Here is a 13,515-nt window from a genome sequence, read left to right as displayed (position 1 = left end):
GCTATTGTTAGGATACTTTCCTTCTTCAGCATTCCTTTCTAGTGCTCCCAGTTCTTCCTCTGAAGCTAATTAAAACAGATCTATTCCATCTTCAGCCTGTCTTTCAAATATATGAAGACAGCTATTATGTGCCTTCTAAGTCTGTTTTTTTCTAGGCTAAACATTCTTAGTTCCTTCAAGCAGTTCTCATAAGGCACGAGCTCAAAAGGTCTTCCACTGTCTTGGTTGCCCTCCTCTGTATACCTTCAAGTTCTTTATGCCTTTTAAAACATGGGGCACAGAACGGCACACAATACTCTAGGCATCGTCTGACTAGGGTAGAATTCAGTTGCACTATTACTTCCAAGTTCATGATACTATGCTTCTTTTACTGCAATATTATATTAATTAGCTTTCTTGACTACCATGCCACATTGTTGACTTTTTAACTTTGTGGTCTACTAATCCACAGATTGTTTTTACATGATCTGCTAGTAGACACACTTCCTCAATCTTGTACTTATAAAGTATTTTTTAAACAAAGTATTGGACTTCACATTTAGTCATCTTTAATTTGATCTCACATTCTCAAGATCTTTTTGCATCATAACACTGCCAACCATCATGTTAGCTATCCCTCCCAGTTAGCCTTCCCCGAGTCATTTGAAAATTCCCTAGTCATTCATAAGAATATTAAACAAGCAAAGAGCCAAGGACAGATTCCTGGGGAGCCCAACTGGAAAACTCCTTGGTAACATTGGTACTCCATGGTGACAATGAAACACTAATGTTCACCCTTGGGCTCCTACTGTCATGAGTGGTGAGTATCTCACATGTTGTACTATATCTGGGCAGCATCAATTTTGCTTTCAGTTTTTACAACCCAGTCATCTCACCAGGACTAATATTTCCTCCAATCTCCTTTCCCTACCCCCCCTTACTTTCTAGCTCTTGAATAAAATCAATTCTGCCATTGCTGCTGGAAAGTGTAGCAGTCTTCTCTTCTATGGTTCCACTTACCATCACCTTTTCTCTTTCTAAACTGAAAACTCTTCCTTGGCTACCAGACTAAAAAGCCTATGGGTAGATATGGCAAAAGCATCAGCCAAGTAATTATAGAACTTAAAACAGCAAAAGGAACTAAACAGTTGAAACTGGACCCAGGCATCTTTGAAAGTTTGCAGAAAGAGCAAGTGGAGGCTGGAGATGGGATATATGTAGAGGCAGACAGTGACTCAATGAAGAGGCAAGCAGGTATGATACCTATGGTATTAAATTAGACATTGAAGCAGAATAATATGTGTATGAAAAGATTTTTCAGATATTTCCAATACTGGGTAGGCCTCAGGGTGGGCAGGATATCTTTTTTTTTTTTTTTTTTGCAGGGCAATGAGGATTAAGTGACTTGCCCAAGATCACACAGCTAGTAAGTGTCAAGTGTCTGAGGTAAAATTTGAACTCGGGTCCTCCTGGATCTAGGGCCAGCGCTTTATCCACTGCACAACCTAGCTGCCCCCCTGGGCAGGATATCTTTTGCAAACTTACCAGTTAACAAAGTCAAAGAAGATCGAAATCACAGACAAGCTATGAGAGAGCATAACCAGGTGGCAAACAAGTACATTGGTCAAGGCATAGCTAAGTTGCTTTCTGGTGTTCTACTTGTTGATGAAGTACACATATTAGATGTTGAATGCTTCACCTACCTCAACTATGCCTTACAGTCTTCCATTGCCTCCATCATCATCTTTGCTTCCTAGGCAAATGTGTCATCAGAGGTAATGAGGATATGATTTCTCTTCATGGAATTCCTCTTGACTTTCTGGACTGAGTGATGATCATCTGCACCATGCTGTATACCCCCACCAGAAATGAAACAGATAAAAAAAATGCAGAGCCAAGACAGAAGGGATTAATATCAGTGAGGAAGTGTCACACCACTTGGGAGAAATTGGTACCAACACAACATTAAGATACACAGTACAGCTCCAGACCCTAGCTAATCTACTGGCTAAGTTCACTGGGAATGACAGCATCAAGAAAGAACATGTGGAAGAAAGCAATGAACTTTATGCCACCAAATCTCATAAATGGTGACAAATGAAAAAATAATTTAAAAAAGTTATTAAAACATTGTGACTCTTGGCCAACCCTGTATATACTAGTCCTTCTCTGTTTTCCACCTTTGTTTTTCTTTAATGCTATTTTCATGTCCTCATGAGAACACCTAGGACTGTTATGTTAGAGTTCAAATATGGCTCCTGTTTTTTGCTTTATGGTGAAAATTCTGTTATAAAAATCTTTGTAGATCTTTTCCATCTTTTGTCTGTTGGTTGTGCTTCCATTTTACTCTGTAAATGCCCTTGGGATGATTTAGCTTGGCTGAGTCTCTCTCTCACCAAGCTTCCTTCAAGCTTGTTTTCCCTGAAATGTTTCATGAAATGTTATGAGCTGATCCTGCTCATAAAATTTTTACCATGCTCCTCTTTAAGATTTTTTTAAATGAATGTAAGTCCCATACTGGTAGTGATCTTGGCTGTTGTATCTTTCTACTTGGAGAGTCGATCAAATGTTTCCTAACCTAGAGTTCTTAGGACCTCTTGTTCAATGTGGTATGGCAATTGACTTAGATCAGCTAAACTTATATATAAAATTGTTAAGCCATTATGAATGCTTTTTACTCGATTGATTTCTCATTTTTGTCATCAATGATTTCTTTGTTCTAAATTCATGCCACATAGTCTCTTTTTTTATTCTAGTGTTGTCTTGATTTTGACTTTCACCTCAAACAGGTGGTGGTGGGGAAACATGGCAGCTGGTTTCCATGACCCCACAGGAAACATGGTGGGTGGTGGGCCACCTGCCTAGCAACAGAAATCTGGGCTTTGTGGGTAGTGGCCAGGCTTTCATGAAGGAGTTGGGGCAATTACTGGGGAGGTGGACTTGGAGGTGCAATGGTGGCACAGAGTAAGCAGGAGTTGTGAGAATTGAGGCCCTTAGTTCTTTTTCCCTGTACTCCAGTCTCTTTTTACACCAGCCCTCCTCCCCAGTTACTATACTAAGCTTCCTCTTGTAGAGGTGTTTTTGACATATCACTGAAGATAACACCTTTTTCCTTTAAGGGAAATAGTCCCATCTGTGGCTGGAAGGAATGTTCCTTTTGAACATTCCCTTGCTGGGAGCTTAGGGCAAAGAGTATTTTATAATGATGTTGGTCTTCCTACTTGACAGGGCCTCTATGCTTTTCACTTGAAAAGGCCTAGCTGTCAAGGTTAATGGGATTATAATTTTGGAATTAGAATCTTGAAGGCTGTTTGTTGCCTGTAGTGTGACTATGTCATTACTGAAACAACTTTGCTGAGGCTTTTGCCTCCAGAGAAGCTTAGCTGGGAGATTTAGGGCACAAGTAGGAATGTCTTTTGAAATGTGCTGTTACAACAAAGACGTGGAGAAAATAGTAGTACAAGTATTTTGAGAGACAAGAAGTTAGGACCAAGAAGAGGGAAAACCTGTGCACATTAAACAAGTTATTTAGAGAAAAGAAAGTCAGTGTCCTTGGTGCTCTGAATTTTTTTTCTACATATAATGACAGTAGTTCGATTATTTGTGACCCCTTGCATGTCACAAATGGAGATCAGTTGGAGAGAAAGTCATGTCTCTCTAAATCTGGTGCTAGGGCATAATTTTGATTTTCCCACTTGCTCACACTGAAAATTTAAGTATTGGCTCTTGCCAATGTGTTTGAGCTGTCTCTGGGACAGGCTTAATCTCTTCAGACAACTCACTGTTTTCCTTCTCACCAGAATGGTTTTTCTCTTTATTTGGGGGATTTTGTTTTTGAGAGCTTCCCATTACTCCTGGGCTGATTTCTCTTGTAAATCTGTTCAATTAACAGTCATTAATTAGGCACCTATCATGATGTGACAGGCATTGAACTAGATTCTAGGGATTCAAAGGCATACATGAAATAAACACGAAGGAGTTCATAGTCTCCTGCACTGGAGAAGTGTGTGTATGGAATAGAATTTGGACCCATGAAATCCTGTCTCTCCTCTCTGTACCTTTTATAATCTGCTCTCCCAAGCTTTAGGTTGTCTCTTAGACTACTCTCAGCTTTTCTTTCCTTTATCATAAATTTAAAGATAGAACAATGCCTTCCCCTTCCTTCCCCCTCAACCCGTTTCCACCCCATACATAGGATCTCATTATTTTCACCCTAGCGACAGGTTTACCCTTTCCAGAATGAAATTTTTATTAAGGTAATTAGCTGCTCTGATTTTGGCAGAAAACACTTCAGCAGATGCTTGGATAATTGAAGCCCCCCACCACTATTAGAAAAGAAATCAAACTGAAAAGAGAGGAGCAATATGAAAGGAGAGTCAGTAGGATATATGGTAGTGGCAGAGAGAGTATATGAAGAATATACCCCAGGTGCTAAAATGAGAGAAAAGTGTGGAAACGTGATAGAATTGATTTTTGTGGCTCCATTGTTTCATCAGGGAGTGTAGTCTAGATCTCCTAACCCTTCTATTCCTTGTCCTCTTGTTCCATTCTTGTCCATAGATTTCCAGAAATTCTTCAGAGAGACTATTCAATTCACTGGAGGTTTTCTGCTCATTATTTTGATATCTTGATGTGCTATTCATGCTGTTCATCTGTTGTCTCTTTTTCTTGCTATGTGAAAAATCCACTTCCTTCTCTGGTCATACATATCCTTGATAATGGCTTTTATAGTGCATCTTACATACATACACACATACATACATATTGTGTATTATTATCCACTGATAATTTATTTGCTTAGAGACAACATGTATTTTTCCGTTGCCCTTTTTGTGATTTTTATTCTTCCAAGATCACCATGTTTTACTATTTGTAGCCATTTTGTATAATCAGGAGACTATCACTCTTTTTTTTTTTTTTGTGAGGCAATTGGGGTTAAGTGACTTGCCCAGAGTCACAAAGCTAGTAAGTGTCTGAGGCTGGGTTTGAACTCAGGTACTCCTGAATCCAGGGCTGGTGCTTTATCCACTTCGCCATCTAGCTGCCCCGAGACTATCACTCTTAAGGAAATGTGATCACTGAAACAGAGTGGTGGTTTTTTTGTTAGTTTGTTTTTACTTTGATGGTGAAAGCCATGAAATTGAATCGACAAATCTGAACAGTTATATTTTGTTTAAAAATAAATGGGGGGGGGCAGCTAGGTGGTGCAGTGGATAAAGCATCAGTCCTGGATTCAGGAAGACCTGAGTTCAAATCCAGCCTCAGATACTAGCTGTGTGACCCTGGACAAGTCACTTAACCTTCATTGCCCCACCAAAAAGAAAAATAAATAAATGGGAAGTTCCAATTTTGAACAAGATCTCTTCTACCCTTTTTTGTGAGAGGTACTATCAACTTGGTGTTTTTGGTCAAATTTGGAATTCCTGGATAGACTAGTTTGAATTTGCAGAATTGAAGGCATCGGTGGTAGTAATAGCAATAGCTGTCTCAATCTTGCTTTTGTTTAGGCAGAGCAGTTCTCTGTAATTTGATTGTAATGGTCATAGAGTAGAATGCCCTGTGTTTTAGCAAGGAAAATCACAGTCCTCTTTTGTAGCTTTAATGGTGGTTTTCTCTGTCTATTTTTTAGGTTCATTTGAAAAAAAATATTTTAGCGTAAATGAGAGTGACTTGCTGGCCACTGATGATGGCATCCAAATAGCAGATGTTCTTCCTACTACTATGATTCACAATGGTTCCACTGGGATGTCTACACCGAATCCTAGCCAGCAGACTCTAGCTTCCTGGACCACATATCCTTCTTCCCAAGGAGACCAAATGAACAAAAACATAAGTGAGTCAGAAGATTTGTCATCAGAGAAACCTTTTACTTCTATAACACCTATTGATGATATTTTAAGTTTGGCATCTGATAGTGATAAATCACAACCACTTCCTAGTACAACAGAAGAATCTATTTGGTCACTCCAGTCAACCAGCAAGTTACCAGATTGGATTCCCTCTTCAACATTAAGTCCTACCTGGTCAACTGTTATATCAGAAATGGATATGAAAAAAGGTAAGCTGAATTTAATTCATTGATGAATCTTTTATTTTCATGGTGAAATTATATCTATATAATATACATATATAATATGTAAAATAGCTCCATGGTATCTGCACATATATAATAACACCGGGCCCTAAAATCTGAATAGTGATGGTAATAACTCATTTGCCTTAAAGTTTATAGAGGACTTGACTCACAATATTCCTGTTGACTAAGTAGGACAAATATTACTATCCTCATTTTATAGATGAGGGAAAATTCTGAAAAGCATAAAAGTGACATTTAAATTGTATATTCCAAAGTCTTAAGAAATCAAGATTGAATCAATATCAGTTTTATTGAACAAATAGTAACTGTGGAAATACTGTTTTCAAGTTTTAACTTGTAAAGGAGTGAGATGGTTTATTTGGTTAGAAGGATCACTATAGAGTATTACGGTGTATATTATAATGTAAGAGACTGAAATGATGGTTAGAGAGTCAGTCTCTGAGTCAGGAAGGCAAAAGTCAAGTCTGACCTCTTATACATGTTGGTTCAGTGATCCTGGATAATTTACTTACCCCCTCAGTGGCCAAGGCAATTCTCTAAGACCATAAATAGCAAAGCAGATGCCAATTTCCATTAGTAGAGAGAGAGTTTGTCACTGAGAATTCCCTGTACCAGTGACGTCACAGGCCATTTCTCCTTTTCTCACCCCAAATTATAATGCAGTTTTATTTTCCTCTTTAAAATGGGGGCGAGGTCTAATATTGCATCATTTTGTGCTTCTTTCTTCTCCTCACATTTTCTGCTGCAGCTAACCTTATGATTGATGACAGAAAGTCAATATTTTGTTAAATAAAGTTAACTGTTATCCTCACTTCTTAGGACTATTATACTGAAAGCCTGATTGTTCTTGACTGGTATTATTGATACATAACAGTCCAGAAAACTTTTAAAAGTATAAATGACTCTAGTCGATGTGATTATGATTTGAACATACTATAATTCTTTTAAAAATTCTATTTTCAGTTTAATTTATATAGTTAATTGTCTAGCCTTAAAATATATTCATATGATATATTGCTTAATTTAGTAATTGAGAGTTTGTTTGAATCTCCTTTCAGAATCCATGTTTACCACACTACTTAAAACCATTAGCTTAAATTTTTAAATGGTTAAATAGGATTAAATAACATAATAAATTGAAATGGGAAAAATTTACCAATAAAGCTCTTTGTCACTGTATTGTTTTAATATATTAAATTTCTTAAATTTGAATTAATGGATAAAGAGAAATTTCAATTTCAGTGGTAAAAGACAAAAAAGAAATATCTAAGTTTTTTACTTAATGAAAAGCCAGTGAGTCAACATTATAACATGACAAACCAAAATAACCAATTAAATCTTAGACTATATCAGGACAGTGGAGATAAGTTCTACAAAAGCAGCACTGACTCAAAAATGGGCAGGAGGAGAATCATTCCCAGAATTGTGCATATGCATATCCCTGGTTCACAAAGTCCTATAAACATTATTCTTTAAGAACATTATGTAACTTTCCTTGAGAGAGTGGGTCTGGGTGACTAGGTCAAGTCAGATGACCAGCCCTCAGCCCTCAGCTTTGGTCAAATTCTTTATGGGTTTAAGACAAGAGAGGGAGATGTTCCATTTGAACTTGGCTCAGGTCAATCTGCACAATGACTTTATTTTTTGTGGGGCAATGAGGGTTAAGTGACTTGCCCAGGGTCACACAGCTAGTAAGTGTCTAGTGTCTGAGGTCAGATTGGAACTCAAGTCCTCCTGATTCCAAGGCTGCTCTACCTAACTGCCCCATTGATGCTATTTATCATCCAAATTTAGATTTCCTTAGAAGTAAACATGTGCTTAATGTGTAAACCAAATCCAAGATATTCCCAAGGGTTTTGGTAGCAGACCACACCTTTTAGCATCTTATTGAATTTAATTGTTCATTTTAAAATACCAAAAGAAATGGATTAGAGAAGTACTACAATAATTTCAATAGTTTGTTACTTTGTACATCTAATTTATCATTAGTGAACACAAATCTTTCATTTTCCACAGTCCCCAAATTTAGAATTAAAATGAATTTTAATGATTTTTTAGTCCAATTTTTCCTTTCATAGTTGAGGAAATTGAGAGCTAGAGAGGTGGTTACTTGCTCCAGGTCACTCAGCCAGCAGAGATGTTAGCTGAATCCAGGCCTTTGACTCAAATTTCTGGGGCTTTTCCCACTACACTACATTCGAATTTCTTAACTTTTACTTGAGAAGAGACCATGTCTTGTACTTTATATTACGTTCAATAACACCTACATGTACTGGTGCTAAATATTTAATTGAATGTTGGTTTGTTTATATTTATTGAAATACTGTCTTTATTGAAATTGAAATACTTTCATTGAAATACAGTCTTTAATCCCAAAGGATGTAAGCAGCTATTGAAGACCATTTCACTGTGTAAATGTAGTACCCAGTAGTTTAGCACAGCAAGCACCAGAGGCTAGAAAGGAAAACTTCTTAGCCAGAGCCACTAGGAAACATCCCCCTCTTGTGAAGTATTCTCTCAGGGATCCTTAACATCTTCTTAAGAACAGGCAGGAATACAGTTTTAAAGGTCTTATCCAAAACACCTCCACAGATCACATTGCAGAGCACTTAATATATCTCCTTTGGAAGGATGAAGGACAGGGTTGGGGCTCTGGGCATTCTGCAGCAGCCTTGACATGACATCTGCTGTGCTTCTGGATTTTTATCCAGTTGTGTCTTTAAAACTACTTGTAATGTATAGGCAGGACCAAAGTCTCTGTTTAACCTCGAAAATGTATCCCTTTATATTATGTTACATCCTATATCTGTTTTTTGATTTGTATATTTTTCATTATAGGTTTTTATAGATCTCTATAAACACTTTTCATTTCAGGAAAAGAGGGATATTTCAACTAGGAGATATAGGAAAGGGATAGGTTTGTGCTTTAGACAATAAAATACTCAGTACATTTTCATTAGGAGTTAAAGGACCAGAGGAGATAATCTAAGGGACTGAAAGCTTAAACCCCATTCTTTTCTCAGACAGTTTAAAATCATTCAAAGCCCTGTGATCCTCATCCTTACTTCCTTTTTCACACTATTGCTTCTTTTTTTTTTCCTCAAATTTTTGGTCCTAATTTCTGATGATAGAATGTTGAGCACCAAGAGCATTAGTGCATACATATTAGCCCCGTAATTTGAGGTGCTATGAAAGATACTAGGCATATAGAATTTTTTAAAAAATGGAAGAGTTACTACAACCTTTACAATGTAACAGAGGCCTTAGGATTTTTTTTTTGCACCTAGTTTGCACATATGTCATTTCCAGTGGATTTTGAGTGAGCTCTGAAAGACTATACAGATATGAAGGAGAAATAGTGCCTTTCAAATTTTATCAAGATGACTACTTGCCAGAAAATTCTCTCCTCCTCTGCCTTCCCCTCTCTTCCTCTCCTCCTTTCCCCTATCTCTTCTTCTTTCTCCTTTCCTCCCTTCTTCTTCCACTTCCTCTCCTTCCTCCCTCTCTCCCTTCTCTCCCTTTTCTCCCCTTTCTCTCCTATATCTCTCCCCCTTTCTTACTATCTTTGACCCCTTTTCTCTGTCTTTTTATTTCTGTGTGTCTCTCTCTGTCTCTCAGTCATATTCAGTGGGTCTGAGGACATTTGAAACCAGGCATGATCCTTTTTTCTTTCAGTAACCCATTGCCCATTCCTGAAACTCTGGGTTTCCATGGGCTGGGTTTAGTCTTGAAAGTTTTTCAGTGACACTCTTTAATTTATGTCTTCTGATTTCTTCTCTCCCCTCTGCCCCTCCCCTGCTTGGACACATTTGAATTGAATGCATTTCTAACTCCCTCCTAGGTAATATGTAGCTCTCCTGTAAGCAAAAAAGAAGAAATGAGATATACAGAAAAGGTATATTAAACTGCAGGCAAAGAATAGAGAAGGGACTTATATCCCACCATCTTTAGAAAGCAATAATTAATGGGCCACTTTCAGGCATGTGCCATTTCCCTCCCCTTTCCTTCAGAAGGTCATTAACGGTCCCTGCAAAAATGTTCACAATACCAATATATGAATAAAGTCCCAGCTTTATTTTATTTGTTTTGGAGTTCAGGACATCAGTATGGGTCTTTCTCCACTTGCTTGGTGGTTTCAGCTTGCACCTTCTCTGTAGCCTCCACATAAATCCCCTACATTGCATCTGTGAGCCCAGAATCCTGCAGCACTATTGCATTTTTCATGGTCTTACCACCTTGTCATGGATCTCACAGCTTCTGGCTTAGCACAAGATCTCTTCACTTGTCTGGCAGACATTGTAAGACTCTGCAATTGGATCATGTTCCTCAGCATTGCCATACACCAGAAGCCGGATCTGTCCTCTTCATGGCTTTTTTTTTTTTTTTTTTTGCCTTGGAACCTCAACTCACCATTATTGTGCCTGCAAAAAGAACTGTGGGGCTCCTTTTGTAGCAATTTAGGTCCTCTTCTGGGCAGTACAGGTACATTCCTCGACACCTCCCTCCCCAAATTCTCCCCCCCCCCAGGCAATGGGGGTTAAGTGACTTGCCCAGGGTCACACAGCTAGTAAGTGTAAGTGTCTGAGGCTGGATTTGAATTCAGGTTTTCCTAAATCCAGGGCCGGTGCTTTATCTATTGCACTACCTAGCTGCCCCCCTTTTTGCCTCCCCAAATTTTAAGGCATAACTTGCCTATTAAGAGTGGAAGACTTATGTGTTTGGAGCAAGATGGACAGAAGTTAAGTATTCTCCAAATCATGATGTTGTCTAAGCAATTAAAAAGCATGTTGAGGCTGCCTTGGCTTGGTACATGGGATTCTTCTGTATTTTAGAATATTAGACTGCTCGACATGGTCCTCCTGACTGTCCATCATAAAGGGTCACTGCAACATCAGTCTAGTGAAATGAGTCGATTAGTGTAAGCTGAATACAAAATGTCATTACTATTAGGAGAGTAAATTTAAATCAGAGAATATAATGATGGCTCAAAGATATGATCTAGTATTTTCTTTAGTAAGTTCATCATCTCTGTCTGAGCTACAGGGAAAATGGAAAACTGACTGACCTGAGCAGAGCAGACAGTCCCAGTAGAGGAAAAACATGTGTAGTATTAGTTCTATGGCTGTGTGCTTATAATAGTCGATACAATCTTGAGGACAAACAGGATCATTCAAATTATGAAAAGCCCAGAAATATCAGATACAAATGAAAAAGTCAGTGTCTTTGGCTCTGTGTAGATTTTTTGTTTGTTCTTGTTTTTTGTTTTTTTGTTTTGTTTTTTAAAATTTCTGTTAGGGGCAGCTAGGTGGTACAGTGCATAGAGCACTGGACCTGGAGTCAGGAGGACCTGAATTCAAATCCAGTCTCAGACACTTGACACTAGCTGTGTGACCCTGGGCAAGTCACTTAACCCCAATTGCTTCACCAAAAAGAAAAGAAAAAAAAGAATTTTGTTGTTGTTGTTGTTACTGTTGCTTGAACTACTCAATTCACTGTCTCAAGGTCTTAGTCCTTGCATAGTTTTTTTTTTTTAATTAAAAGACATCCTTAGGAATCTGTTATAATGTAATGTATTTTGGGGGATATATTGTTTCACTCACTGGTATCTGGAATGAAACTGGTCATGAGTTTTCCAAACCTCAGAAAGTATATTGCAATTCACATTTGAATGCAAACCATTAACCCACCCTTAATTTGAAAATACTTTACTCTTCTACCAAGAAGCTTGTTATCATTAGCCTAGTGTTCATATTTTTTGTTTGAATTGTTAAGATGTTAAAGCACATGCTTATAATTAAGTTAAGCTATATAAAACCAGTCTGTATAAACCCATATATTTGATTGATACTTTTGAATGTCCATATATAAAGATAGCTTATGAATATTTTCCATTTTTGTCTTTTACATTTCTTAACGGAATGAGTTAATACAAACCATTGTTTTCTTATCAGGACCCTTTGCCTCTGGGGTACCTCTGATTGCAGGGGTAGAGCAGAGAGTTTCTCTCAGAACCTCCATTTAAGGAGGACTCCCAGGCCACAATATATTTTAAAAATATGATATTTTATTTTCTCCCAATTACATGGTCAAATAAGTTTTTAAACTTTTTTTTTTGGTGAGGCAATTGGGGTTAAGTGACTTGCCCAGGGTCACACAGCTAGTAAGTGTTAAGTGTCTGAGACCGGATTTGGACTCAGGTCCTCCTGACTCCAGGGCCGGTGATCTATCCACTGCACCACCTAGCTGCCCCTAAACATTTTTTTTTTAAAGTTTTGAGTTCCTAATTCTGCCCCTCCTTTCTCTTTTTCCTGAGATGGTAAGCAATCTGATATAGGTTATACATGTGCAATCATGTAAGACTTTTCCATCTTAGTCATTTTATATAAGAAGACTCAAATTTAAAAAGAAAGAAAGTGGAAAAAAGCCTGCTTCAGTCTGTATTCAGACAGTATCAGTTCATTCTCTGGAGGCAGATAGCATACTTCATCATGAGTCCTTTGGAATTGTCTTTCAGGCTAGCCATGTTTTCATTTCCCACCTGGTTGCACTCTTGAACTTGTCCGTTATGTCACAGGAACGTCTTCATCTTGCAAGATTTCATTACTCCTGGAATTCATACCTTAATAGTACCTTCTGTCCCTGAAGCTCTGATTGGAGCTTCTGGGTAAGGCGACTGCCTAGGGCAGCCATTTCCTCTTTTCCTACTTAGCTACACTGCTTTGGACTTTTCTATCATGCCTCCTCCACCATATCATTTCCCCTTATACTTTTTTTTTGGCAGGACAATAAGGGTTATTAAGTGACTTGCCCACACAGTTTGTCACACAGCTAGTAAGTGTCAAGTGTCTGAGGTCGGATTTGAACTCAGCCCCTCCGGAATTCAGGGTCAGTGCTTTATCCACTGTGCCACCTAGCTGCCCCTCCCCTTATACTTTTTAAACTTTATTTTGTGCATTGTCTCCTCCTGTTAGATTGTATACTCCTTGAGAACAGGGACTGTCATTCTTCTTCATATTTGTATACCCAACTAGGCACGCGGAAATAATAAATTGGAAATACTCAAAGAGGAAGAGCACTAGAATTCCATTTAAAAAAGGCTTTATTAAAAACTTAGCACTGTGACTACCACAAAATAGGCACTTAAAGGTTTATTGGTTGAGTGTGTACCTCAGGTGACACCTGAGGTGCTGCAGAAATGTAAGGAATGAACACCAATTCATGACCTGCTTTCTGCTCATTTACAGAAAGGCAAGCTGTCAATAAACAAATCAATAAGCAAGCCAGAAAGAGGAGTGTAACTTCTAATGCGTCCACCAGGTGACACTACACTCAAATCACTAAGTCAAGTGTCTTCCTAAGCATTCCTTCAGTATGCCTGCATGGACCTTCCCAAATGTCGCAACATCTTCGTTGCCACCAGAGGATGATTGTGTACAAAC

The 13,515-nt window shown here is 38.2% G+C and overlaps 1 protein-coding gene and 1 pseudogene across 1 annotated transcript in view; both read left to right on the top strand.

Annotated features, from left to right (window-relative positions):
• CORIN (corin, serine peptidase) overlaps positions 1–13,515 on the top strand; it is a 225,053-nt gene that overhangs the window by 52,189 nt on the left and 159,349 nt on the right. Inside the window, 1 exon segment of the mRNA XM_043972400.1 lies at positions 5,609–6,037. Coding sequence (XP_043828335.1) covers positions 5,609–6,037 — 429 coding nt within the window.
• On the top strand, positions 1,059–2,073 carry LOC122730891 (annotated as a pseudogene).

The sequence above is a fragment of the Dromiciops gliroides genome, chromosome 6 (assembly GCF_019393635.1).
Source record: "Dromiciops gliroides isolate mDroGli1 chromosome 6, mDroGli1.pri, whole genome shotgun sequence".
In the NCBI taxonomy this organism is placed as follows: Eukaryota; Metazoa; Chordata; class Mammalia; order Microbiotheria; family Microbiotheriidae; genus Dromiciops; species Dromiciops gliroides.
The sequence above is the reverse complement of the archived record's forward strand: the minus strand, read 5'-3'. Positions and strand labels throughout refer to the sequence as shown.